We start from the raw sequence: 25,524 nt of genomic DNA, 5'->3' as shown, positions 1-25,524 counted from the left end.
TCTCAGAAACTCGCAAATACAGCTTCTTCTCTCTTGTTGAGTAGACAGACCTGTCTTATTTGAACTATACTCGCCACTTTCCTTGACCACTACAGTTTTTCAAGTCAGGTTCACTCACCTGTCCACTTGTTATCATGCCACAAAAGCAAATCTATTCAACTCATTGCTAAGCATATGTCATGAAATATCCATTACCAAGTCTACACAATCTCAACTTTCCCTAAACAACCATGCACCACATGGTTGCATAATCTGTTCCCTCTGTCTGGATCACCTTTTGCCCAATTTCTAATCACAAAGTTTGACATAAAGCTGTAAGTGCAATCAGGACTTTAAAAAAATTAGTCTTATAAAGTTTTTTCCTTAGTAACTGTGAGAGCAAGAATAGCAGATGAAATTGATCACAATAATAATTAATTATGAAAATTAACTGATTAAAAATAAATGCTTAACTGAGGAAATTCTGTGAAAAATTTGCCACCCAGACTTGTATTCATATGTTCTAAGAGGGTGCTAGTACCTCTGAGTGAGAAACAGATTTGGAAGGAGCTGGAAAACAGCATTGACCATACGCCTGCTCATTCAAAACATTCAGAGTTTTGCAAGTATCTTATAAATCTGACACTGAGGATCTTACAGATGAACTATGTGCAAGAAAACTTTTATAGATCAGAATGGAGTGCGATTATTCTAATACTGTCATGTAATAAGACTTTCCTTGCCATTTAATTTTAGGATAATAAGTTAAATTATGTTTTTCAAAATCCCGAAAAACAGAAGTTAATTTGAGACATGAGTAATAAAAATGGAACTCCTATTCTGATCACCTCTACAGTCAAAGCATGATTTGGCACTGTGTTTCTGAGACAAACGTGGGTTGTTTCAGTATAATAAAGACTATCTCTAATTATTCCTAGTGGTCTTAAAAAGCTTTAAATTGTAAGATGTCAGAATGAACCTTCAATTCAAGGATTTCTGAATGGGAACAAATCTCAAATATAATAAAATACTTTCTTCTTTAAAAAAAGGAAACAGATATATCAAAATATAGATGCCCTAGATCCTGACTCTTGGACAAGATAATCTTTTGAATCACAGTCAACACAGAACAAGGTGAGAAAGAAAGGTTCCTGGTGATAGGGTGACTCACTACTGTTCTTAAAGTGGATTTGAAATCAGGAGTACAATTTTCCAGACATAATTCTAGTTGTTGTTTACAAAAAACTACTAGATGAGAATATCCATCCTAGAAACGTTAGTTAATATGCTAGTTTTCCACTTTAACTTTAAAGGTTATATATAATATGGTTACTTTGGATAGAAGCAGAAGCTCTTGATTAAATTAAAGTCAAAAGGGATTTTATAATGATAATTCTCTAGGTACCTCTTCCTCAAAAGACATTTTGGAAATACTTGAGAGGTATTCCCAAGAAGCTATACCATGACTTAGTTAAAAATGATTGACTGCAATATTTGAATGAGAATGCGTTTGCAAATTTGAATGTGGATTATCCTTTAGAGAGTTTATTTCTTGCTCATCATGGAGATGTCTTTCCCAATAGGAAACCCAAACAATTTTACTCTTTGGTCTCACTAAAATCATTCTTGATTTTGCTTCGGTAATCCAAGACTTTGAAGTTTACAATCTGACTAAAACTAAAAAGTCATTACACTAAGAATTGTCACTTCGTGAGCAAAACAGGAATTGGCTGCTGCTGCCAGATTGTTTATCCTATGTAGAAAATCATCATGTTTTCAAATCTGTTATCCAGTATTTCTATTGAACCCCAAATATGTGTTCATGCTGGCAGAATACCCTAAGATAATTTTGAGCCACACAGTCAAAGGTAGTCTGTGTTGTGGTTTCCTTAAGAAATCTGGATAAAATTAATCAATGTTAGGAGCCAAGAATTGATTCCAAGGAAACATGCTAATCCATGGTGATTTCTTATTAGACTACCATCCCACTGCAACAGTCAGATACAAAGTTTTGTTAACAGTGGCAGAATAAATAAACAAAACCGCCAGGATTCTTAAACCACAGTTGAGCTGCCAGTTTCCCCGTTGTCTACCTCTGTTATACACATAAGTTATTCAGAGAGTGTATTTAATGTTATATTCCCCATCATTTAAGTTACATTTTTTTCCATTTCCATTTTCCTACTTGAGAGGAGAGAATGCATTTGACATAGTTCTAGACCAATTACAGCCTTACAGTTCCAATAGCAGGAAATATTTCATCCCTTAATTCTGGATAGAAGAGTATATTATCTGCAGTTTATTGTAATGTGTCTCCTTTAGAGAGTGGAAAGGTGAAAGGGTAAGGTGGAATATATCTGTAACAAAGACTTATGTGAAAGGGTCAAGGCTGACAACCTTGTGGAGGTATCCAAAAGACAATGAGGTCTTTTCCATCAGCTTATCCCTGAAGTGTTGTTATTGAAAACAAGGAAAATCAAGTAACATCCATGTCCTCAAGTATATTTATTTAAATGTTTAGATACAAACATAGGTCTATTTATGTATTGCAAATATATTTTTAAAAGATTAAATGGAATTAATTTCACCATTGTCCTTAACCTGATAATTGACTTGTTAATAATAAAGTATCTTTCTGTGAAATGATGAACTGCTTGAGATAGAAAATTTGAATCAGAAGACTGGGTCACTTACAGTCTCTCCACGTTGCCCAGGGTGTCCTGGCAGGCCATCCTTTCCAGGTGGTCCCTGAAATCACAAATATTAAATATCAAACATCATAAATATTTCTTGAATTATTTATAATCTAAATACATGTTAGGCAATTTTCTTATATCTTCATTAGATATCTTATTTTGATGTTCTATTGACTTCACATACGGTAGAATGTGTATTTTTTTTTTTTTTTTTTTTTTGCGGTACGCGGGCGTCTCACTGTTGTGGCCCCTCCCGTTGCGGAGCACAGGCTCCGGACGCACAGGCTCAGTGGCCATGGCTCACGGGCCCAGCCGCTCCGCGGCATGTGGGATCTTCCTGGACCGGGGCACGAACCCATGTCCCCTGCATCGTCAGGCACACTCCCAACCACTGCGCCACCAGGGAAGCCCCTGTATATATCTTTTTAGCATATCTATAGCTATAAATGAGACCAGGAGAAAATTGTACAACTGTAATCTGAATATTTTACATTTAAATTTCGTTAGCATCTTTCTTTTCAAAAAGCATGTTCATATTGGTTTGTATTTTTGTTTTTGTAAAAATGTTAGCTCCTCAGTACTTGACAAATGAATATTTTTCCCTCTTTTTGGTGATGTGTTCCTAATACAATTTCTTGTGCACTGAGACTTGGATACCAGAGATAGATAGTGTCCTCTAGTGGTGGTCTGAGCTCTTACTAACAAGAATGTGAAAGAAATACAAACATAAACAATGGCATTTTACTTCCCAGTTGCTTCAAGTAAAGGAAACAAGGTGCAAGACTCAATTTTAGAAGTCATCAGGGCAAATTTTTCCCAGCAGGTTTTCTTAAATACCCTCTTGGAAGCATAACGTTTATTAAACACTGGAGAGCACATCTACTATGTTATCACTTTCAGTAAAGGATGCTGTCTTTGTCATGACTGAAAAAATAAATGAAGCCATTAACTAAGTACTTAGTAAACAACTCTGTGAGGTTCTTATGTTTTAGATACTTAGTAGAAATAGATTGCTTCTTTAGACTGCATTATGGATTATTCATACTACTCAGAAACCATTAAGCACCAAGTTCAATTTTCAAAACATGTATAATAAGTATAGGCAGAGATATTCTTAGGTGAGAATGTCTGGATAAATGAAGAGAAATGATCACTGTAATAACATTTTTAATGATAACAGGTATACCTCTCACAGTATGTTAATTATTTGAATAAACCTACTTATTTATTTAAAAATACATTATTTACATAAAGCTATTTTCAAATATCAATTCTTTGTAAATTGAGTTTGATAAAAGGTATTTCAAAATAAGATCATTTTCACAGATAGCTTTTTTCCCACTGGAATAAGACTTTTTCTAGCTTGGTTATAACGTTTCAGTGGAAAGCCTTCCCAACAGTGACTAGTACCAGCTCTGCTTCCTGATTGCATCTTTACTGACACACTGGTTAAATTACCAGCTCTAATTAAAGCCTGTTATGATATTTCACAAGATCATAGCTTCCTCAGTGATTTGTTCATATTTTCCAGGATCATCTCAGTGATTTTATTCCCATCCACCCAAAGGACCAAAGCTGGAATGTTTTTAACCAAGTCCCCAAAATGTTCTTGGATATCATCTACCCAGCCCTTCTTTCAAAAACATATATTACATATCTATGTATTAGGCATTAGGTGTATCGTTCTCGGTTTAGAGGTGAGACACATCTATAAGTAGTTGATTGCTAGTGGACCTCATCTAGGTTCAGTATTTCAAAATAGTAAATAAAAACAAATCCTGTGCTCTATCACTATTTTGATACATATGGGAAAAAATATGCCATTAATTGAGGGCAGTAGTAAAAGTTTTAACTAAAATTATAGAGGGCGAGAGCTAAAGGATAATAAACATGAGTCAGGTTTTTTTTTTTCCACCACGCTAAAGTGTATCTCAAATGATAAGTTTTGCAATCAGTATAAGGCATTTACATGTTTTTTAGCAAATCTGTAAATATGAAAGTTAAATATCTTGTTATATTTGCTGGTGTGAAAAGTATAGATTACACTTTTATTGCAAAATATTGTAACTCTTTAAAACAGTGATCTTACATCTAAAAAATGTCACATGGGATGAATGCAACATGATTTTTAATGGCTTTCCTAGATATCCTATGGGAGCAGTGTAAATAGACTATATAAAGAATTCATACCATCATCATTTTTCTTAAGTATTTATTCCTAATATTAAGTGATTAATCCTAAGTAATTTTTTTTTTTTTTTTTGGCCATGGCTCACGGGCGCAGCTGCTCCGCGGCATGTGCGATCTTCCCAGACCGGGGCACGAACCCATGTTCCCTGCATCGGCAGGCGGACTCTCAACCACTGCACCACCAGGGAAGCCCAATCCTAAGTAATTTTAATGGCCTCACACTACTATCCAATAAAATAAGTATATTAATTACCAAATAATTTCATGGCATTAATTTAAATATAATAATTTTATTGATCAAAGTAGACTGCCCCTTTAATATTGTTGGTGAAGAGTAGTGACAAGAAATTCATCTAAATGGGGGGAGGGTGCATATACAGCAAAGCAATCCATGAAACGACACTTATAAATGTTAAGATGTTTTTCACTTCACACTGGCACTGAGTTTTGACTTTTCTCTAAATAGAATGTATCTTATAGTAGTCATGTTATAAATCCTAATCACCTAAATTAATTTTTTTAATTGGGATAACTATATGCTAACACTGGCATGAGATTAACAGACTCTAAACATGAACATTCTAAGTGCTTAATCCATACTCCACATGTGTCTGTGTGAATATATATATTTTTTTCATTTATTTTTCATGTATATATCTAACATATGTATGTGTGTGTGTGTATATATATATATATTTCCTGATTACTATGAAAATGAATCAATTAATTTGAAGGAAGAGGAGCTTGGTTCTATCTCTCTACCTGAATCCCTCCTTCTAAATATCAAAGAAATGAAGACAGTTCTTTCCTATATGTTATACAACTACATAGCAGAGAAATGATAGGTACTCTTATTTCACGCACTAATGTTGCATTTGTCAGAGAAATAGAGTATAAAACTCATTTTGTTTAGCAGTGAAAGCAATGTTCCTTAACAGTGTCATGTCTGTCCAAGCAGACTACATGTTTCTCAAATGTAGGCATTTATTATATTTCTAATACTCCTTAGAGACAAAATGCATGCATGATCAATGGCTCAAAACTTGTTGAAAGATATGTGACAGAATGGACTGAAAAAGTTTGAGGAAAAAATGGCTTTATTGACAATAAAATTATATTACATGAGAGAAACTTCTTAACAATTTGTACAAATATAAATGGTATGATAATGTTGAAGTTACACATATCACTGGATTTTATGTTGCTAAATAATGATCTATGCACATGGCTTCAAAATACTTATGAAAGAATCTTATGCGCAAAATCATTTTTGCAACAGTATTTTCACTTCTCTGTATGTGCAACTTTGCATGACTTAATATTACATTTGGAACAAAACTGAAATAGTGAGCAAACAATATTATATGCAGACAGTATCTATATTATCCTTTGTTTAATACTAGCTATTTGTATTAATCCTTTCATAACACAATAATATAGATAAAAAGTTTTCTTGATATGTTTGCTGTACTAGAGCAAGACTGTTAGTGATAAAAATAATATTTTAAACAGTGTTTAAAATTATTTTAGAAAGTAAGAGAGTTTCAGCATTTAAGTCAGTATTTCACAATAAATAATTCATTTTTCAAATATGTGAGCTAAAATTACATTTGAAAGTAATCAGAGAAAGAGGGGGTTATTCAAACTCAATATAAAAATATTGGAGAACAAGAGTTCCCTGGTGGCGTAGTGGTTAAGAATCCGCCTGCCAATGCAGAGGACACGGGTTCCATCCTGGTCCGGGAAGATCCCACATGCCGTGGAGCAATTAAGCCCGTGCGCCACAATTACCAAGCCTGCGCTCTAGTGCCCGTGAGCCACAACTACTGAAGCCCTCACACCTACTGCCCATGCTCTGCAACAAGAGAAGCCAACGCAATGAGAAGCCCGTGCACCGCAATGAAAAGTAGCCCCCGCTGGCCACAACTAGAGAAAGCCTGCACGCAGCAACGAAGACCAAATGCAGCAAAAAATTAATTAATTAATTAATTTTAAAAAATTGGAGAATATATTTATTTACTTATAAATGATTTTCAACATGTTTAAAAATATAATCATTTGTAACATTTATTTAAATTTATAACATCTTAATTTATAATTTTCTGAATCGTTCATTTATGCAAGATTGTTACTGGACTATATTTGACTAACTATAATTATTTATATTATATATAATTATTAGAAATAAGAACATTGGGATGTACAATTTTTGAAATATTGGCATATATAAAAATCCTCACATAACTTCCTCTCACAAGGTGCATGTTGTTGTGGTTTTGCCAAAAAGATTCAGTTCAACAGATGTAGAAAACAAACTTATGGTTACCAGGGGAGAAGGAGGAGGGAGGATTAAACTGGAAGAGTGGCATTGACATATACACACTACTATACATAAAATAGATAACTAATGAGCACTTACTATATAGCACAGGGAACTCTACTCAATACTCAGTAATGGTCTATATGGGAAAAGAATCTAAAAAAGATTGGATATATGTATATGTATAACTGATTCACTTTGCTGTACACCTGAAACTAACACAACATTGTAAATCAACTATTCTCCAATAAAAGTTTTTAAAAAAGATTCAGTTCAAAAATCAGTTTAAAATATTCAGCCAAAAATCTATATCAATGTGCCACTAAGTGAAAATAACCAGGATGTGAGTAAAACTGCCATTAGGAGTTAGTTATTGGTATTATTACATTGAGAAAACATTTGGTTCTCAAATCACTGACTGCAAATTTTAACTATACTTAGTTTCCTACAGCATAGATAATATTCAAACTATGTTGGTCTTATTCTCAGCCAAAACTTTTTTGAACTTTGCTATTCAAAGTACGGCCCATTGACCACTGGCATTGGCATCATCTAGACATTTGCCAGTAACGTCAAGTCTCAAGACCCATCCCAGACCTACTGAATTAAAATCTACATTTTTAACAAAATACCAACGTGATTTACATGCACATTAAAGTTTGAATAGCATTGTCTACTCTGGACTAGAACAGTGGTTCACAAACATTAGCATGCATCAGAACGACCTAGAGAGTTCGTTAAGACACAGACTGGGCCCCTCTCCTAGAGTTCTGATTAGGTGAGTGAGGTGGAGACAAGACGTTGCATTTCTAACAAATTGCAAGTGCTGCTGATCTTCTGGTCCAGGGACCACACTGTGAGAACAATTTCCTTAGACAGGTGGGTGCTATGGTTTGAAAGTCTGTGTCCCCTTGAAATTCAGATGTTGAAATCCTAACCCTCGAAGGTGATGTTATTAGTAGATGGGACTTTTGGGCAGTGCTTATGCCACCTTCATGGAACCTTAATGAATGGAACTAGTGACTTATAAAAGAGGCTCCAGAGAGTAGACAGTGAAAAGTCTGCTACCTGAAAGAGGGTCTTCACCTCACCATTCTGGGATGAGGATCTTGGACTTCCAGCCTTCAGAACTCTAACAAATAGATTCTACTGTTTATACACTACACAGTCTGTGCTTTTCTGTTATAGCAGACGGTATGGACTGACAGTAAGTTGATTCTAACTCATAAATAAATGAATAGGTTGCCAAAAAAAAGAGAGAAAAAAGCAGCTGAGCACTGAGCATGTCCTATATTCCCACAAATATTTGTGTGAAAGTAAAAGATTTCAATTAACTTTGTGAAAATATTTGATGAAGATATTCTACAGACTGTGGTTCTAAACAAATTTTATAAAAAGGAAATGATTCAGGAAGGGTTATCATTACATTTTCTAAGAAAAATACATTATAGAGGCAAAAATAGTAAATACAAATAAATAGAACTTAATGTGATATAAGTAATGTCAGAATGTTGGAGGATGTTTAGGAAGTGACATTTGAAGAAGGATACATTGGATAATGGAAGCTAAAAAAGAAATTGATATACCAAATATTTAAGATTCAGTAATGATTTTTAATGCTGGCAATAATATTCATTGCAGGGCTTCCCTGGTGGCGCAGTGGTTGAGGGTATGCCTGCCAGTGGAGGGGGCATGGGTTCGTGCCCCGGTCCGGGAAGATCCCACATGCCGTGGAGCGGCTGGGCCTGTGAGCCATGGCCGCTGAGCCTGCGTGTCCAAAGCCTGTGCTCCGCAACGGGAGAGGCCACAACAGTGAGAGGCCCACGTACCACAAAAAAAACAAAACAAAAGAAAACCAAAAAAAAACCCATTGCAGTAGAAGAGTAGTTGAGAGAATAATATTCATGTTGTTCTAGTTTTGATATACTTTGAAGGAATATTTAGTAAGATATATTTAAATTAGATTCAGAAACATTTGATAAACTTCATAAGCTGAAAATACATACTCTGGCATTATTAAGCACAATTTTGTTTTTATAGGAATTTTTACTCATATTTGTACCTAGATATTATTTAATATAAAAGCTATGACTTTCAAAATTTGAAAACACTGTCAAATGAAGAAAGAGAAAGAAAAACCATGACACTTACAGGAGGGCCTTTTGGTCCAGGGAATCCAACTGGACCTTGAGGTCCTTGAGGACCCTGAAGAGAAAAAGCAGTGGGGAAATTTAAGAATATATCTTATAAGGTACATCTTTATACGTTGCAGTTTATTTCCACAGATAAAGAACAATATAAAATACAGCTTCTTTAACATAATGGCAGAACTATTGCATTACAACAAGATAGTCTATGGTAATTTAAAAGCAAAATGGATGATCTTCCACACTATTCACTACTCAAAACTGCACATCACATCAATGGTCTTAGCTGAAGAACACTGTAAATATTTAGAATTCATATTAAAAATGAGTAGAACATGGATGTATCAGGAACCCTGTAGATAATCTACTTTCAACACTGGGTACACACATCCATAAATGGAGGATATTTCAAGTCCACAGCCCCCCAAAAGAAAAATTATTTTTAAAATTGATTCTATAAATGTTCTGACTCTACAGACATACAAAATTAAAAGAAAAAAATAAGTGACTATCTCAAAAAGACCATAGAGGATACCTTTAGCTAATCTCTATATTTAAAACGTATTTATTTCTGAGGATGTCACTATCATTTTACTCATGTATAAACTTCTTTTGTAGATAAGATGAAAAGAACATTATTATATAATTATTCTCATTAACATTAAATCCAAATATACATTTATAATATTGCTCTTGACTTGATGCTTAATTAACTATATTATTCAACACTTAGATTTACATATCTTTAAAAGGCATAAAGTAGACCCTATTACAAGGACTACATTGGTCGCAGCAAAAGGATGGTGAAAGATAATCCTTTATATGACCAGAACATGATAATTATATTCCTAAAAGGAATATATATAAAATGGAACATAATATAAATAAAATTTCTTAAGTAATACAATTAGGTTAGGATTTATTTATACTTAAATAAAAAATAAAGTTAATAAATTTACTATCAAGAGGATAGCTTTTAAAATATCTGGCTACAAAAAATGCTATATTTTGCCAAAAAAACCCCAAACAAACAAATAAAAGGCATGCTTACTTATGTATATTTAGCTTTACTTTATACCAATTGAAAATCAAATTACTAAATAGTTTTCCTATTTACTGGAATAGATGTTTTATCTTGATTTGAATGTATATTGATTGTGACTTAATGGCTACTGGTAGCTTGCATTTTACCAGCATAAAGCTGCTGCCAGCTCCAGGAACAAAGTGAGTATCAGTATGGAAAGCAAGAGGAGTGGAGGAGAAGGCATAGGTGTTACATGTGTATTTAAAAGAAAACAATTATTTTTGTTTAAAAGTTGATATAGGCCAATTAGACATATAATTTCTCTCATTTCTATAACAAAATTAATAGCACATAATTGATTAAGCTTTTTGTAGGAAAGTAAATTAAAGAATAGGAATTTTTAAAACTCTGACTAGATTTTATGGATGACTGTGTACATGTATTTGCAGAAACACGTAACTGTAACTTTTCCCAGAAATTTAAACATTTGCAACATACTTATATTTACTTTATATGATATGACTGTATCGTACTTACTCTTTCACCAGGAGGGCCAGGAGGACCATCACCGCCTGAAGTGCCCTGGCAACAACAACACAAAAACCGGAAAAAATCAGTTTAGATTCCTTCTGTTAACATCCATCCTCTGGAAGAGGAACTTACAGGAAAGCCCAAATGGAACAAGTGCTGATGATACCTTTGGACCAGGTTTCCCAGTGGGACCTCTCGCACCTCTTGAACCTCGAGGACCCTGCACATAAGAGCAAAGATGAAATTGATCTAGTTCCAAGCAGATCTAAAGGCACAGGATCAGTTTTTATTTTTGAAGAAAATAGGAGAGTTAGATGAAAAATGAAAATCATATTTTAAATCAAGGTACTTACCGTTGGGCCACGCTGACCCCGAGGGCCTGGTTTGCCAGCTACACCCTGCCAAAGACAGTTCAAACAGTTTCAATACGCAGTATATCACAGTAAATTGTGAGTCTGGTGCTGAGAGATAGGTACTCATGTAAGAACATTTACATTAGATAGTCCAGAACAATATACTTGTATATCATACCCGGGCACCTTTCTCTCCATTGGCACCTGGAAACCCAGGAAATCCAGTGGAACCCTACAAAAATAAAAATAATAAACAATGAGTACAGTAACTAACATTTTTAGCCACAAGCTGAAAGTCTTTTGGAACACAATGATTCTTACAAGCTGGTAGCATTCAAATCAAAAATATAATTTAAGATACCATACAACCTCCATTTATGTATTTAAAAATGAACTTACAGTGACACCTGAAATCCTGGAAGCATTGAAAACATGAATTGATAAAACATTTTAGTTTTTAACTTTAAGGAAATTAATTAATCAAATATATCATTTCTCATATTAGTAAACAGCAATTCAAGGGCATTTCATATAAAATAAATTTTTAAATTTTTGACTTATAATTCTACATACTTGCTTCAACTCTGAAAAAAAATTTATTTTTCACAAGCATGAATAATCAAATATTAAAGTAGGAATTTTATAAAACATTTTTCCTGAATTAACATTATTGTATTCTTATACTTATCACTTTTTAGTTGAGTATTTTACACCTTTAGAACTGGGTCAAATCATAAAGACTAAAAATCTTCTTCCATCTTTTCTGTTTGATGTTTGAATGTAGTTAGATCTAACTGAGACTCTAAGTCAGACAGTTCAGCATTAGAATCTGTTTGTGGGATTCTGAAGACATAAATTCAAGACTTATGTTTGTCATGCATTCAATTAAGTAATTGGGTACATTACTATAGTATAATAATGAGTACAGTTTTTTCTTCTATAAAATGAGAGCAATCATCTGCATCTTACAGGTACTTTGAAATTTATAGGAAATCGGAATAAAGGAAAGCAAGGTATAAAAACGAAAACGATAGCTAACAATAAATAATGATTATTTAAAGATGTAATAAGCACTGTAAAAGCATTATGTAATTTAATCCACAGACAGCTACATTTTACAAATGGAATACGATTCCCCTATTTTACCTTGTACCTATGTCCAGATTTTCATCTGCTGAGAAATTTCTTTGAACATGACTGTAATTGGTTTGCCTTGTCATTGTATCACGAAATAGAGCAGATTAGGGTTCAATCTTTGCTCCTCAACTTACCAATAACTATGAAACCCTGGGAGGGGTTGGCTGGGGGGATTTCCAAACACTCACTATTTTCCTATTCCAACCAGTGCATGGATTAAATGTCTAGCAAAGAGTAGTAGACATGCAGATTTTACACACTTCCCCATGCACTGAGGAAGATGTAACAGCCTTCTTTGACTTGAATACATCTTTGTGTTTTGTTTTGTTTGTTTGTTTGTTTTTGATTTACAATGTTGTATTAGTTTCAGGTATAAAGTGAATCAGTTACACATATGTATATCTGTATTCTTTATTCAGATTCTTTTCATTACAGGTTTTTACAAGATATTGAACATAGTTCCCTGTGCTATACAGTAGGTCCTTGTTTATCTATTTTACATGTAGTAGTGTGTATCTCTTAATCCCAAACTCCTGATTTATCCCTCCCTCTCTGTTTCACCTTTGGTAACCATAAGTTTATTTTCTATGCCTGTGAGTCTATTTCAGTTTACACTCACTTGGATTGAACTAACCTAAAGTAATCTTTCTCCAAGTGATAAATGCTTCCTCTGTATCAGAATAATCTGGAGTGACTGCTAAAAGTGTGGACTGTCAAATCCCACTGCAGACATACTGAGACAGACTCTCTGGCATTGCATTCCTGGACCCTGCAATTTCCCCAGGTGAAATGTACAGAATGGATGTTATAATTTATATTTCCTCCACAAGTCAGGAAAATTTTATATGAAGCCTTACGGGATTTGATGGACAAAACTTAGTATGAGCTGCTAAACTTCATTTTAGGACCTGTTTAGCAATATATTCTAATTCATGCTTATAGAGACCACTATGTGATCAACCTGAGGACAATTTTTAGGACATGTAATACTCACACAATAGGGGAAAATGTCTGCAAATGACATTTTTTGAAGGGCTTTCAAAGGCTTTTCTCTTTCTCGAGAGAGAATCAGTTAGTTATACCTGGTAGAATATTACTATGTGACTACTCTAGGAATTTGACAAGTGAGTATAATCCAATATGAAAGTAATTCACTTCTATCAAATTCAATTTGAGGACAAATATTCATCTGTCCTGAGTGGAACACAAACACATTTATAGAGACTCCATTCAAATAAATTGCTCTTATGCATCAATTTCATGTTTAATAAGTTTATTTTCTTACATGGTTTCTGCTCTTAGAAATTTATGGGAAATAGACAAAAATGTCCAATCCACCAACTAAACAGTTTGTAATATATGGGCATATTCTTCTTCTTTTCTCACATAAAAATTATCACCAAAATATACAGTTTCCATGAAAAGACATTATCTGCTTTTAAATGGAAAAAATAAACAGCCAACAAAAGGCCAAAAAGTCAAAGGTTAATAGTGAAATTGGCTCTTTCAGTGAACTGAAAATTTCAAAATTATGTTAAATTGTTTTAAATATAAATGAATCCTACCTTAAAATAGATTTTACTTTTTGAAATAGCTATCATTTTATAGTGCATATGGCAGTGCATCTTTTAAATACTCAGTATGGTTTATACTACTAGTAAGATATTGGATAAATTATATTTCCTAATTATAGTCCTTAAATTGCTTGAAAGGGATTGGCAGCCGAATTTCATTTTTAGTACAAAAAAGACTTAAATCTATTCAAAATTCATTGGCTTCCACATAGGAAAAATATGAAACTATCTTTGATCTTTGATGCATCCATCATTTTTTTGTTTTAGAACTGAGAAACATAAATGTTTTTGACCATAGAAAAAAGTTATGAAGAAAAGTAATAGAAAAAAATAAAGACCAAAATTTCAGACATTTAGGTTAAAGGGTAAAAATAAAATGTTTGATTCCTCTAGGAAGAAATATTTCTCTCTAGTCATTCTGGCCCATTTTGTAAATAAAAATAAGTCAATGAATATTGAATAGAGGATTGACTTAGGAAAAACAGAAAAAGATAAAAATGTCAAATAAACACTTAATAGAAAATTGTACTCATTCATGTAACATGTAAAAAAAGTTTTCCACTTTTAAATCTAAACACTACCACATTGCAATTCAATTTAGTAATTAGATAAAAAATTTACCAAATAATCTACGAATAGTTTAAAGTTGTGGGTTATGAAGTAAATATCTTCTTTTACTCAAAGCACTTGTTAAAATGCTTGACATTTGAAAGGCAGGTAACTAGGTGACAGGATAATGTATTAGAGACAGTATTTAAAAGGTAAAAATTATTAATCAGTGTTCTAAATGCAGGCAGAAACATATAAATGATGCTTGCATTATTTTAAAATCATAGATTAAATGAATCTTATTTTAGAAAGGCTCAATTACCTCCTAGCATACAAGGAAATATATTCTAGAAATTCAGTGAAATATTATAGGACAAAACCACATAGCAAGCCTAAAATACCGTTGCCACATGATGATGAGTCACAAGTTCATGCAGTTCACATTAGTCAGGAGGGAGGATATTTTTGTCTCTCATTGTTTATCTGTGAAACATTAATAAATATATATTTGGGGATTATTATCCCCAACCAGGATGTATTCTTTTTTTTTTTTTTTTTTTTTTTTGCAGTACGCGGGCCTCTCACTGTTGTGGCCTCTCCCGTTGCGGGGCACAGGCTCTGGACGCGCAGGCTCAGCGGCCATGGCTCACGGGCCTAGCCGCTCCGCAGCATGTGGGATCTTCCCGGACCGGGGAACGAACCCGTGTCCCCTGAATCGCCAGGAGGGCTCTCAACCACTGCGTCACCAGGGAAGCCCAGGATGTATCCTTTTTTTTTTTTTTTGCGGCACGTGGGCCCCTCACTGCCGCCGCCTCTCCCGTTGTGGAGCACAGGCTCCGGATGCGCAGGCCCAGCGGCCATGGCTCACGGGCCCAGCTGCTCCGCGGCACTTAGGATCCTCCCGGACCGGGGCACGAGCCCGTATCCCCTGCATCAGCAGGCAGAGTTCCAACCACTGCGCCACCAGGGAAACCCCCCAGGATGTATTCTTATATACTAAACCTGTCTAGCCTGAATGGATCAAACAGGGATAGATAGATGACAAAGATATAGGTAAATAAATAATAGATAAATAGATAGATAATCTCATGTGCATATAATTACCTTAATATTAAGAACCAAAATTTACATATTAAATCATTTAACCGTTTAATGTAACTAGTCAATACATCAAATGCAGCCTTAGCAAAGTTTTATAATTAGCTCAAGGAAAATTAGTACACCAAAGTAAACATGTATTTTTAAAACTTCTTTTTGCTTAAAATATGTATATTTCAAATAGTCAAAAGTAGAATTTGAGTGCATTGAGTGCACGGGTTGAATGGTGCCCCTGCAAAAGATATATCTAATATCCAAATGTTCTAGAATCTGCAAATATTACTTTATTTGGAAAAAGGGGTCTTTGTAGATGTGATTAAATTAAGGATCTTGAAATGAGAATATCCTGAATTATCCAAGTGGTCTTTAAATCCAATGACAAGTGTCTTTATAAGAAGAGACGATACAGACACAGAAAAAAATCCGTGTGGAGAAGGTGTTGGAGATTGCACACAAGCCAAAAAGTGACTGGGGCCACCAGAAGATGGAAGGGGTAAGGACAGATTCTCCCACAGGGCTTTTGGAGGGAGCATGGGCCTGCTGACACCTGGATTTTAGATTTCTGGCCTCTAGAACTGTAACAAAGTCAATTTCCATTGTTTTAAGTCACCAAGTTTGTGGTGATTTGTTACAGTAGCCCTAGGAAACAAGTTCTGTGGAAATGAGGGAAAATAAAGAGGATGAAAGAAGAGTCATTCTTCCTTTAAAAAAAATATGTGGTCATTCAAACCTTCAGGGTACCAGAAAGGAAATCAAAAGCTATTATCCATCACCTGTCATCTACTTAAAGCTTCTATATATATTAATATACTGCCCTGGAATAGTCCTTATTCCACTTACAAGGAAGTGGCTGACTGTGCCTTCCTTTCATGAGTCTGTCTCTAAAATACTCCAATCAAAAATCACCTAAGATCTCTGAACTCTCTGCACTCCAGGTGCCCACACTGCCTCTGACTTTCCCTTATAAGATTATATTTTAAGGATTCATCATCTCTATATTACAAACTGAAAGGTAACCATAGATGATTAATTTTAAGTGTATCTACAAAAGGCTGATAAACTGTAAAAATCAAGCTAATTATTTTACCTTTGGACCTTGTCTTCCTGGATATCCTGGTAATCCTGGAACACCAAGTTTCCCCTAAAGTTAAAATAATAATAATAATAATCAATTCTAAGATGAATTAAGTTTAAATGATGCTTTTAGTCATTTTTCTAGAAGTTAGAACCACATATTTGCACATTTGAAAGGAAGATTTGCAAGTTTTTGCCATTCTTTACTTTCATTATATTTCTTAATTTGAATAGGGAAAAAAATGTTGCTAATGCTATAATGTTCACTAACTTAACCTCTGTTGTCTAAGTGACAGTGCCTTCTTTAGTGACATAGAACACTGAGTAAAAAGAATTCTAGGACTGTTTGTGAGCTAAAGAATATGCTAAGAAATCATCTAAGTTTTATGAACATTAAATACTATTTAAAATTAATGGATGTAGTTAGAACTGCATGTAGATCTTACCATTCCAACTAAAGGTAATCTATTTGATAAAATTATTTCATTTCTCACTGTAAATATAAAGCAAGCAATCATAAGTTAACATTTTTTTTGCTAAGTAAGGAAAGTTTAAATAACTATACTAAGAAATTTGAACCTGATTTTTTTTTTTTTTTTGCGGTACGCGGGCCTCTCACTGTTGTGGCCTCTCCCGTTGCAGAGCACAGGCTCCGGACACGCAGGCTCAGCGGCCATGGCTCACAGGCCCAGCCGCTCCATGGCATATGGGATCTTCCCAGACCGGGGCACGAACCCGTGTCCCCTGCATCAGCAGGTGGACTCTTAACCACTGCGCCACCAGGGAAGCCCTGAACCTGATTTTCGAGCAAAGTTTCTTCTTTTATTCAAATGTCTGAATAAATTGGGTTAATAAATACCAAATGGTGAGAGATATAGCTAAATAATGATTTTTGTGGAGTGTTAATTCCTACAGGTGGGAACTTGAATATGCAGCTATTTTCTTCCAGTGCAATGAGATTACCTCTCAATCTGATAGTGCTGAAACATGATAAATTACAGTGAAGCCCAAAGTTGTATAACAAATACTAAGAGGTTTAAAATGCTAAACTAACAAAATTGGCCCCTTGTGCAAAGCATTGAATTAAAAACATGAGTAGAGAGAAAATAAAATTAAAATAAATGAATTGAATAAAATATGTTTGTGGAATTTTACTGTGACATTTTCCTTAAGATCTTATGAAAGTACATTTCATATATAAAATATTATTTATCAAAGTCTTAAACATTAACAGACACACAGTATCATTATTTCCCATGTGCATTTACATGAAATAAGAATAAAAACAAACAAGTTCAAATTACTATATATATAACATTAATAGATGAGCAGGATTTTATGAAAAAATAAATATTTTACTGGATGAAGCAAGGCAAGAAGTTAGGAATATAGTTTATGACCTTGTTATTATAGGTTGAACTAAACAGTTGTCTGATTCATGATCAACACTGCATAGGTAAGTAGTCTTCAGATGGAAAACATTCAAACAAGCCTTAAGAAGCATACTTATAATGATGTCCCCTTGGATAGAGTAAGTTATCACAGCTTGTTTTATGCTACTGATTTCAAGGTTAATTAAATTCTCTAATTATTATCAGAAAACTTTTGTAGTCTATGTTAATACTACATTAGAATGTAAGTTCATTCATTTTAGAGTCATTTAAAAATAAATCCAGACAGAAAATTTCTTTGTATTTTCAGTGCGGTGATAAGCAACTTCAATAAAAGGGAAAATTCTAATGAAAGGTGAAAGATGAAGCACTGCAGGGTAAAGTCCTGATGCCTCAGAATAGTTTGTGGGACCGTTTACACAGAATATAGTGGGGTTGAGAAAAGAGGAAGGTCCTAGAGTATCCTTAACTATTGGCAAGTGAACACTTTAAGTAGAAGGGTCATAGGCCTTGTAAGCCCTTATTTCCCCAATCCTATCTTTTCCCTCTGTTGCCTAAACACAATGACATTATTAATCAGTTTACAAGCCACAACTGAGAGTATGAAACTGTAGAAGAACTACGATATCAGATGACTCATAATGACATGAGGAAATTATTTTTTATTTGTCTAGTCACAATTCTTATACAATCCTTATATATTTTCCTTCTGGGATAGGATGGTAAGGGGCAGAGATGACAATTTTCTTACATAGCATGGAATTTCCATATTTATAGAATAATGGCATGCTCACTATAAAAATTGGAGAATAGTCATATTTACAAAAAAATGGAAATCATTTGATTTATATCACCTAGAGATAATTATTATTTATATTTTCCTTCAGTGTATATAATCGGAAAGCATTTGTCATAGATATTTCTAGTTTTGTCTTAATTTAACTTCAGGTTCATTATAAGACGTTTACAATATCACTAAATATTCTACGAAGGTATAATTTTAATGTTGCCTAATATCCTATCTAAATGTAAGTATAATGATTGCAAATATTTTTTGACATTATGCATATAGCCCAGTGGCTCTTAAAGCAATTAATATTAATATTATCTGGGGATATTTTAAAACATAGTGGTGCTTGAGTTAACCCCAGATTAAAATTAAAACCTTTTCAAGTTTGGCCTGAACATCAGTATTTTTTAAAACATTTATCCTGTAAAAATATATGTTAATGTGGTAAGAGTGGAAAAAGGACATTTTGGTTTGAGGGCCAAAGATGATTCAAGTTGTTCAAAAATAATAAGCAAACCATCTTTGATTGGTTCTTTCAGCCTTCATTAATCACGCTCAAATTCTGCACTTTTAATATAGAAGAGCATTAAGAGTGGTTGATTCTACATGGCCAATGGAAGCAGAAGGGACTAGAAAATAAGGAAGAGTGAAAGAGGATAAATGTGCCCGTCTCACGATTATACTTCTAAGTAGTAATATGGATATGAAACTGAAATTCAAAAAATTGAAATTCAATAAAACCCTCTAGATTTACATCACAGGTGATTAAAAACACCCTAAAATCACAGTGAAGCATCATCTACAAGAAGACCTGTGAATTTAAAGTTGCTCCCTAACCTTCTCTCCTGCTTGACCAGCAGGACCGGGGTCTCCGGTCGGACCTGCTCGACCTTTGGGGCCTTCAGGGCCATCTTCTCCTCTTGGACCTACTTGACCAACTTCCCCCTGAAACACAGAGTAACAACGTTCTTGTAATTTAAAATATCTTGGAGACTGAATGGCAGAAATTATAGTCTATCAAAAACTTATATTCTTCAACTCTTGGTTTGTTTACTCACATATTACATATGACAAAGAGGCTTGAAAGTATTTGATTTCATCAATCTTTCAATTAATAAACTACTCAATGCAGTCTGAAAGTTGAAAAGCTACAGAAGCCCTACATTAAATTAATTTTAATACATTGTGCTGCAGAAAGAGAGAGAGAAAAAAAAATAAGAATCAAAATTAGACACCGTAGGTTGGCTGAATATGCTACACCAAAATATGCCACTGTGGCATAAGGATTATTTTGAACTGAAGGCAGTTGAAAAAAGCGGATACAAAAAAAGTTCTCTACCCACCCCATACTTGCTTAAAAGAAGGGCACAAATTTGCAAAGGTGTCTTTCCTCCCCTCTCTACTAGAAAGGACAAAAATTAATCAGTAGTGATAACTAGACCCTTACCAGTCCAGAGTCAGAAGCAGGTACCAGTGGAATCTACCTATGCAACAAACTTTACAACTAGCCTTTATATACCATCAGTTTCCCATATATCTGCCTTCCCACAATTTACAGTACTAGAAACTCGAAGTCCTTTCCCTGCTCAAAATTTATTGTTCCTTTGCTAAAATGCTATACAAGCCCCAGTTGTAACCACTCTATTTAGTTACTCGTCACTGAGTGTTCCCATGTATAATCATGATACATATGCAAGCAAACTTCTGTTTACTTTTCTCTTGTTCATCTGTCTTGTGTCAGTCTAATTTTACAGGGCACCAGCCTGAGAACCTATCAGGATAATAGGGAAAATAATTGCTCCTCCCAGATGATAGCAACTTTAGAAATCACCGTTTGGAACACAAGAAAAATGTCTCTGTTTTAAACTTGGCTTTCGCATTTAAGGTATTAGGAACTGGAATGTGTAAGTTATTGCCCCTATCCCGGACACAGGCTTTCTGTGCATTTTAGGAAAATCAATATTCTATAGTATCCTTTTTTGCTTAAATTTATTAGATACTATTATACTAGTTATAAAATAAATCTTCCCAATAAAATTTAATTTACTTTAGGTGACACAATTTTGTTTTCAAAGTACTCATTAACAGAAAAACAGTGTACTATTTCTACATTCAAAAATTCAAGACAACTATATAGTGAACATTCATAAAAGTTGCAGATAGAGTTTCCAGGCAGCATAGCTCACTATATGTGAACAAAATTTAAAACAAATCTATTGAATTAATTATGTAAAACAATTTGATCATCATTTTAGAAAATATCTGTAAACAATAATACCATATATATAATATACTATATATTATGTATATATATTATATATATATATAAAACTATGGATGTTCTGGGACATATAGAGATTTAACATAACATCTACAAAACAACTGATACTATATTATCTCTACAAAAATTAAACACCTAATCTTCATATAAAAATGGAAGTGAAAAATATCACGGGTAGTACATTTTTATTTATCCTGTGTTTGCAATATTTAATTATAAGGAGAAACACACAAATGTATGTATTAGTACAAATTTCTTTCTACTTACTCTGTCACCTTTAAGACCCATGTCCCCTTTGAATCCTGGAAAACCATCTTCACCCTAAAAAGTATAAGTAATAAAACAAGTGTTTAATCAATTGTTTCTATGAATCTAAAATATGACTACGCAAATTATGAGTACTGGTAATTAGGAAGAATTGTTCTGAGAAATAAGTACCTTAGTTGTGAAACCTCCTCTTCCCTATTTTAACCCTTTATCCCCAGTATCCTCCCATTTTCCCATAATTAATGCCTCTAAATTAACAGAAAAGTTTTCACAAATGTGTCCATTGAATCTTCTCTATCTTATAGCGGGGAATAACCATTTTCTTATAACAAAATGTATCCTATGTTATTTGAACAAAGAAAAAGTAAAAATTTAATTAATTATATTAACTTTGGATTACAAGAACTCTGGACAACCAAATAAAATGTCTTTAATTTACTGATATATAACTAAGAATTTTATATCATTCATTTTGTCTCCTGTGCTTTAGGTAAATGTCTTCTGACTCAACTTGTTCTCTAATTACAATCTCTCTTCAGGTGAAGAATAAGCAAATTAATATTATCCTTAACGTGTAAATAGAGATTGCTTATCATCACATCATATGCACAAACAAATGATGCTGAAAACTGGGTATCCTTTAGCAAAGAGAGGAGAAATTTTGACTATGAAAATATTTCCTGTCATTTTTACTATATGCAGACTTTTAAGAAATAAGCTTCATCAATAACCTTCCTGTCTCTTAATTTCAAGAAAAAATTTAAATTCCTAAGGAATAATCATTCATGTATTTAATAGCATTAATTGAGCAATAACTCTGTTCAGAGTATTGTGGAGTAGTTTGAAGTTTTTGTTTTACAAATAATTTGTATTAATTTTGGTACAGGTGGAATAGAATGGGTGTTTAGAGAAGAAAGACATGAGGATGATGATAATGATGATGATGTGCTGTGCTGGTGCTGGTTCTGGTGAGGTAAGAAGTGAATCTGGAGATTTGAGGGGGCAGTTGGTACCTTAATTAGTAGTTGGAGAATAAGCATTCATGTATTCAATAGCACTAATTGACTTGCAGAGTTTGAGAAAAAGGCATGTCAGGCCAAGTCTGAGAACAGAGCTGAGAAGATTAGTTCCTACACTTCCACATCCTGCTACCAAATGAGCGCTACAAAACATAAAACTGATCACGTCAGTTTTGCTTTAAAATACTTCAATGGTTCCAAAGTGCTAATGATGAATATAAGCTGCCATCCCCCCTCTCCTTCCTACCATGATCTAGGCTTTGTTCACCTCTATAGTCTTATCTTTGGTCTTAAATCTCCTCTCTACTTCCATCCAACACACTGATTTTAGAAAAACTGAATTACCTGTATTTCCATTTGTAATTCTTGCATTGGTTAACTACTTACATATACACACACATCTGCAAATCCTTTTCCTTCTCTGTCTACCTGGTGATACTTTCCTCTTCTTTTAGGATTTAGTTCATGATTCTGCTATGAAGTTTTCCATGACCTCAATATTTCCCCCTTAAAATTAACCTCTTTGTCCTGTGTGCCCCACTGAACATTTAGCATTATAAGATAACATCCTGCACTTAATAGATCATAGGTCTCTTTCTTTCTATTAAATGGTCAAAACCAAGAATCATGCCTAATTAACCTCTGAATCTCCAGTGCCTAGTACATTTTGACCCTCAAAAATCATGATATTTAATAAACATTTATTGAATGTACATTTGGAACCATCCTTGCCTCAGTGCTAGTTTGGTAAGGTATGCTAAGGTCCAGAAAATATCAGGTTATGATGGATATATGAGACTTAGACTTGGAAAAGGAATCCAATCTGATATCCTATCTAAACATAAGAATTCTGACAGGTCTAAAAGTTTTGACACAAGCATAATGTTTTCAACTTTCTGGCCACAAAGTAGCCTTGTGGAATTAGGATTCTCTCTGCAGTGAATGCAATTGTGCAATAGCAGAGGAGTAAAAGCTGAAAATGACCACTTAACTTCCTATTGACTGGTATCTTCAATACTTTCTCCCTAGAGAGAAAGGCAATTACACAGTTGCCAAGTTTAGTTTAAAAAAATACTGCACTCTATGTCTAAAATCAGTAACAGTTTTTAGGATATTTTGTCCGGGAGAGATTTGTTTTTTAAGAGAGCATATAGTGGACTAGCTGATATTTCTGTCAAAACTTTGTTTTCAATACATTTGCAATTTAAAAATACATTAGATGACTCAAGTTATTAAGAATATCCTTACAATAAGTGACATTTTTAAAACAAATAACACTTTCAAGCTACTAAGATTTCCAGTCCTTAAATTATCAAGTCTGAATTAACATTTTTAAAAAGTAGACAGATTTTTAGAAAACATGTAAAAAAGGAATTCACCTGTGCCACTTGGTTAACTGGATTATGTTGCTTAAGTTCTAAGGAACAAATCTGAGTCTAAACAATGGAGAATTTTATTCTAATTAGGGTACTAACTTGGTATTTCACCTTTGGTTAATTAATTAATATTGTTATTCATAAAAGAAAATAATTTCAACTTCCTTCTTCATCTCTTATGAGATAAATGGTCAATTATAATATATACTCAGAAAAACAAAATAACCAATAATCTCAAATTGTTTTCCTACATATAAGCAATATATATTTATTTTTTTCCTGAGTAGGTTTTTCCTCATATATCTCATCATCTATAATTTTATTTTCCTTTGTCATTTGCTACTACCCCCCTTTCCTAAAAGTTCACAACTTTCCCACACCAATTAAATGCCTTTCCTTTAAACACTGCCCTCCCTAAAAATCCTTCGTGGGCACTAATTCCAGAGAAACAATTTGAATTGATATTTAAATGTATTACCAATAAAAATTGAGATTCCAAATTCCAAACTGAGACAATATATTTTTTTGCATAGGCAACTTGCAAGTAATTACAAGTTCAACACTGTCCAAACTACCATTGTGCTAGCTCAGTAAGACACTATACCCTGAAGTTCATCTGTGATGACCAAGATGAATTGGGATTCAAATCAAAGTAGCTTTGATTTAAGTGCATGACATTTTTTCACACAGTAGAATTGTCAATATAGTTGCAAACTTTGACAGTGCCTCAGTATGTAACCTATTTATTCTTTTCAGAAAAATAAAATATAATGTATATAATAAGTCCATCCCTTCTTGTTATCTATTCCTTACTGATATCAAATCTATCAAGGTGTTTTTGATAATATTATGACTGTGGGAATAAACAGTTATCCTTGAAATCAAAATGTGTATTGCATATATTTCTCACCAAATCTACCAACATTTTATACTTAACTTTGTTTTATAAAATGAAATATAGTAAGAATTAATGCAATAGTGATTCTGAGTAATGTTATTCCATTTCAACACAATCATTGAAGGATTTGGGAGCTATACATTTAATGTTAAACATTTACATGAAAAAAATCTCAGTTTTGTTTTCTTCATCAAATTAAACTATCAGCACTCTTTAAAAGAATGCACATTCTTTCAGCCACCTTTACTTGGCTTTAATCTTAATTTCCTTCTTATTAAAGCTTTTGCTGTGCATGCAGTATCACATATGTAGTCTTCCTGTTCCCCCAGTTGATTCATGTTACTTCTAACTTTCATATTTTGCACTTCATTTCAATTTATAAAATTTGGGGATTTTAGTAGAGAAAAAAATGGAATAAACATTCCTCTGTTATACATATAACTGGATCTAATCCAAGCATAACAAACCAATCATAAGGCCAACTTATAATTTAGAAAAGTTAAATACATGTAAGAAAAAAAGGGATGCAGGATTGATTCTGTTTATGACATAGCTTTTTTTTTTTTTTTTTTTTAAATAATGTAGTCATCACCTGAGGATATAAGACTTCTAAAGTTTCCAGGATATAGAGTACAAAATTAGACTTGCATTGTTTGGTACATAAGTAATCACTCAATATATTTGAGAAATGGAATATCTGTTCAATAAACTTAAATTTTTTATACAATAGGTATATAGCAATTAAAATCACCTAAATAAATTATGTTTTACCTTTTCACCTTTAGAGCCCTTGAGACCTCTGACACCATCTGCTCCCTATGGAATAAATT

At 33.5% G+C, this 25,524-nt stretch overlaps 1 protein-coding gene across 6 annotated transcripts in view; it reads right to left on the bottom strand.

The window, feature by feature from the left end:
- The window catches only part of COL11A1 (collagen type XI alpha 1 chain), a 196,621-nt gene that overhangs the window by 70,015 nt on the left and 101,082 nt on the right, over positions 1 to 25,524 (bottom strand). For all 6 annotated transcript variants that reach the window (XR_009564559.1, XR_009564560.1, XM_060301975.1 and 3 more), the window contains 10 exons: positions 25,466 to 25,510; positions 21,402 to 21,455; positions 19,691 to 19,798; positions 16,686 to 16,739; positions 11,419 to 11,472; positions 11,241 to 11,285; positions 11,054 to 11,107; positions 10,894 to 10,938; positions 9,337 to 9,390; positions 2,674 to 2,727 (listed from right to left, as the gene is read on the bottom strand). Coding sequence is in view for 4 of the 6 variants with exons in the window: in XM_060301975.1 (XP_060157958.1) it covers positions 2,674 to 2,727; positions 9,337 to 9,390; positions 10,894 to 10,938; positions 11,054 to 11,107; positions 11,241 to 11,285; positions 11,419 to 11,472; positions 16,686 to 16,739; positions 19,691 to 19,798; positions 21,402 to 21,455; positions 25,466 to 25,510 (567 nt within the window). In the remaining 2 variants the exon portion in view is untranslated. The remainder of the gene's footprint in view (positions 1 to 2,673; positions 2,728 to 9,336; positions 9,391 to 10,893; positions 10,939 to 11,053; positions 11,108 to 11,240; positions 11,286 to 11,418; positions 11,473 to 16,685; positions 16,740 to 19,690; positions 19,799 to 21,401; positions 21,456 to 25,465; positions 25,511 to 25,524) is intronic.

This window comes from Globicephala melas, chromosome 1 (assembly GCF_963455315.2).
Source record: "Globicephala melas chromosome 1, mGloMel1.2, whole genome shotgun sequence".
NCBI lineage: Eukaryota > Metazoa > Chordata > Mammalia > Artiodactyla > Delphinidae > Globicephala > Globicephala melas.
The sequence above is the reverse complement of the archived record's forward strand: the minus strand, read 5'-3'. Positions and strand labels throughout refer to the sequence as shown.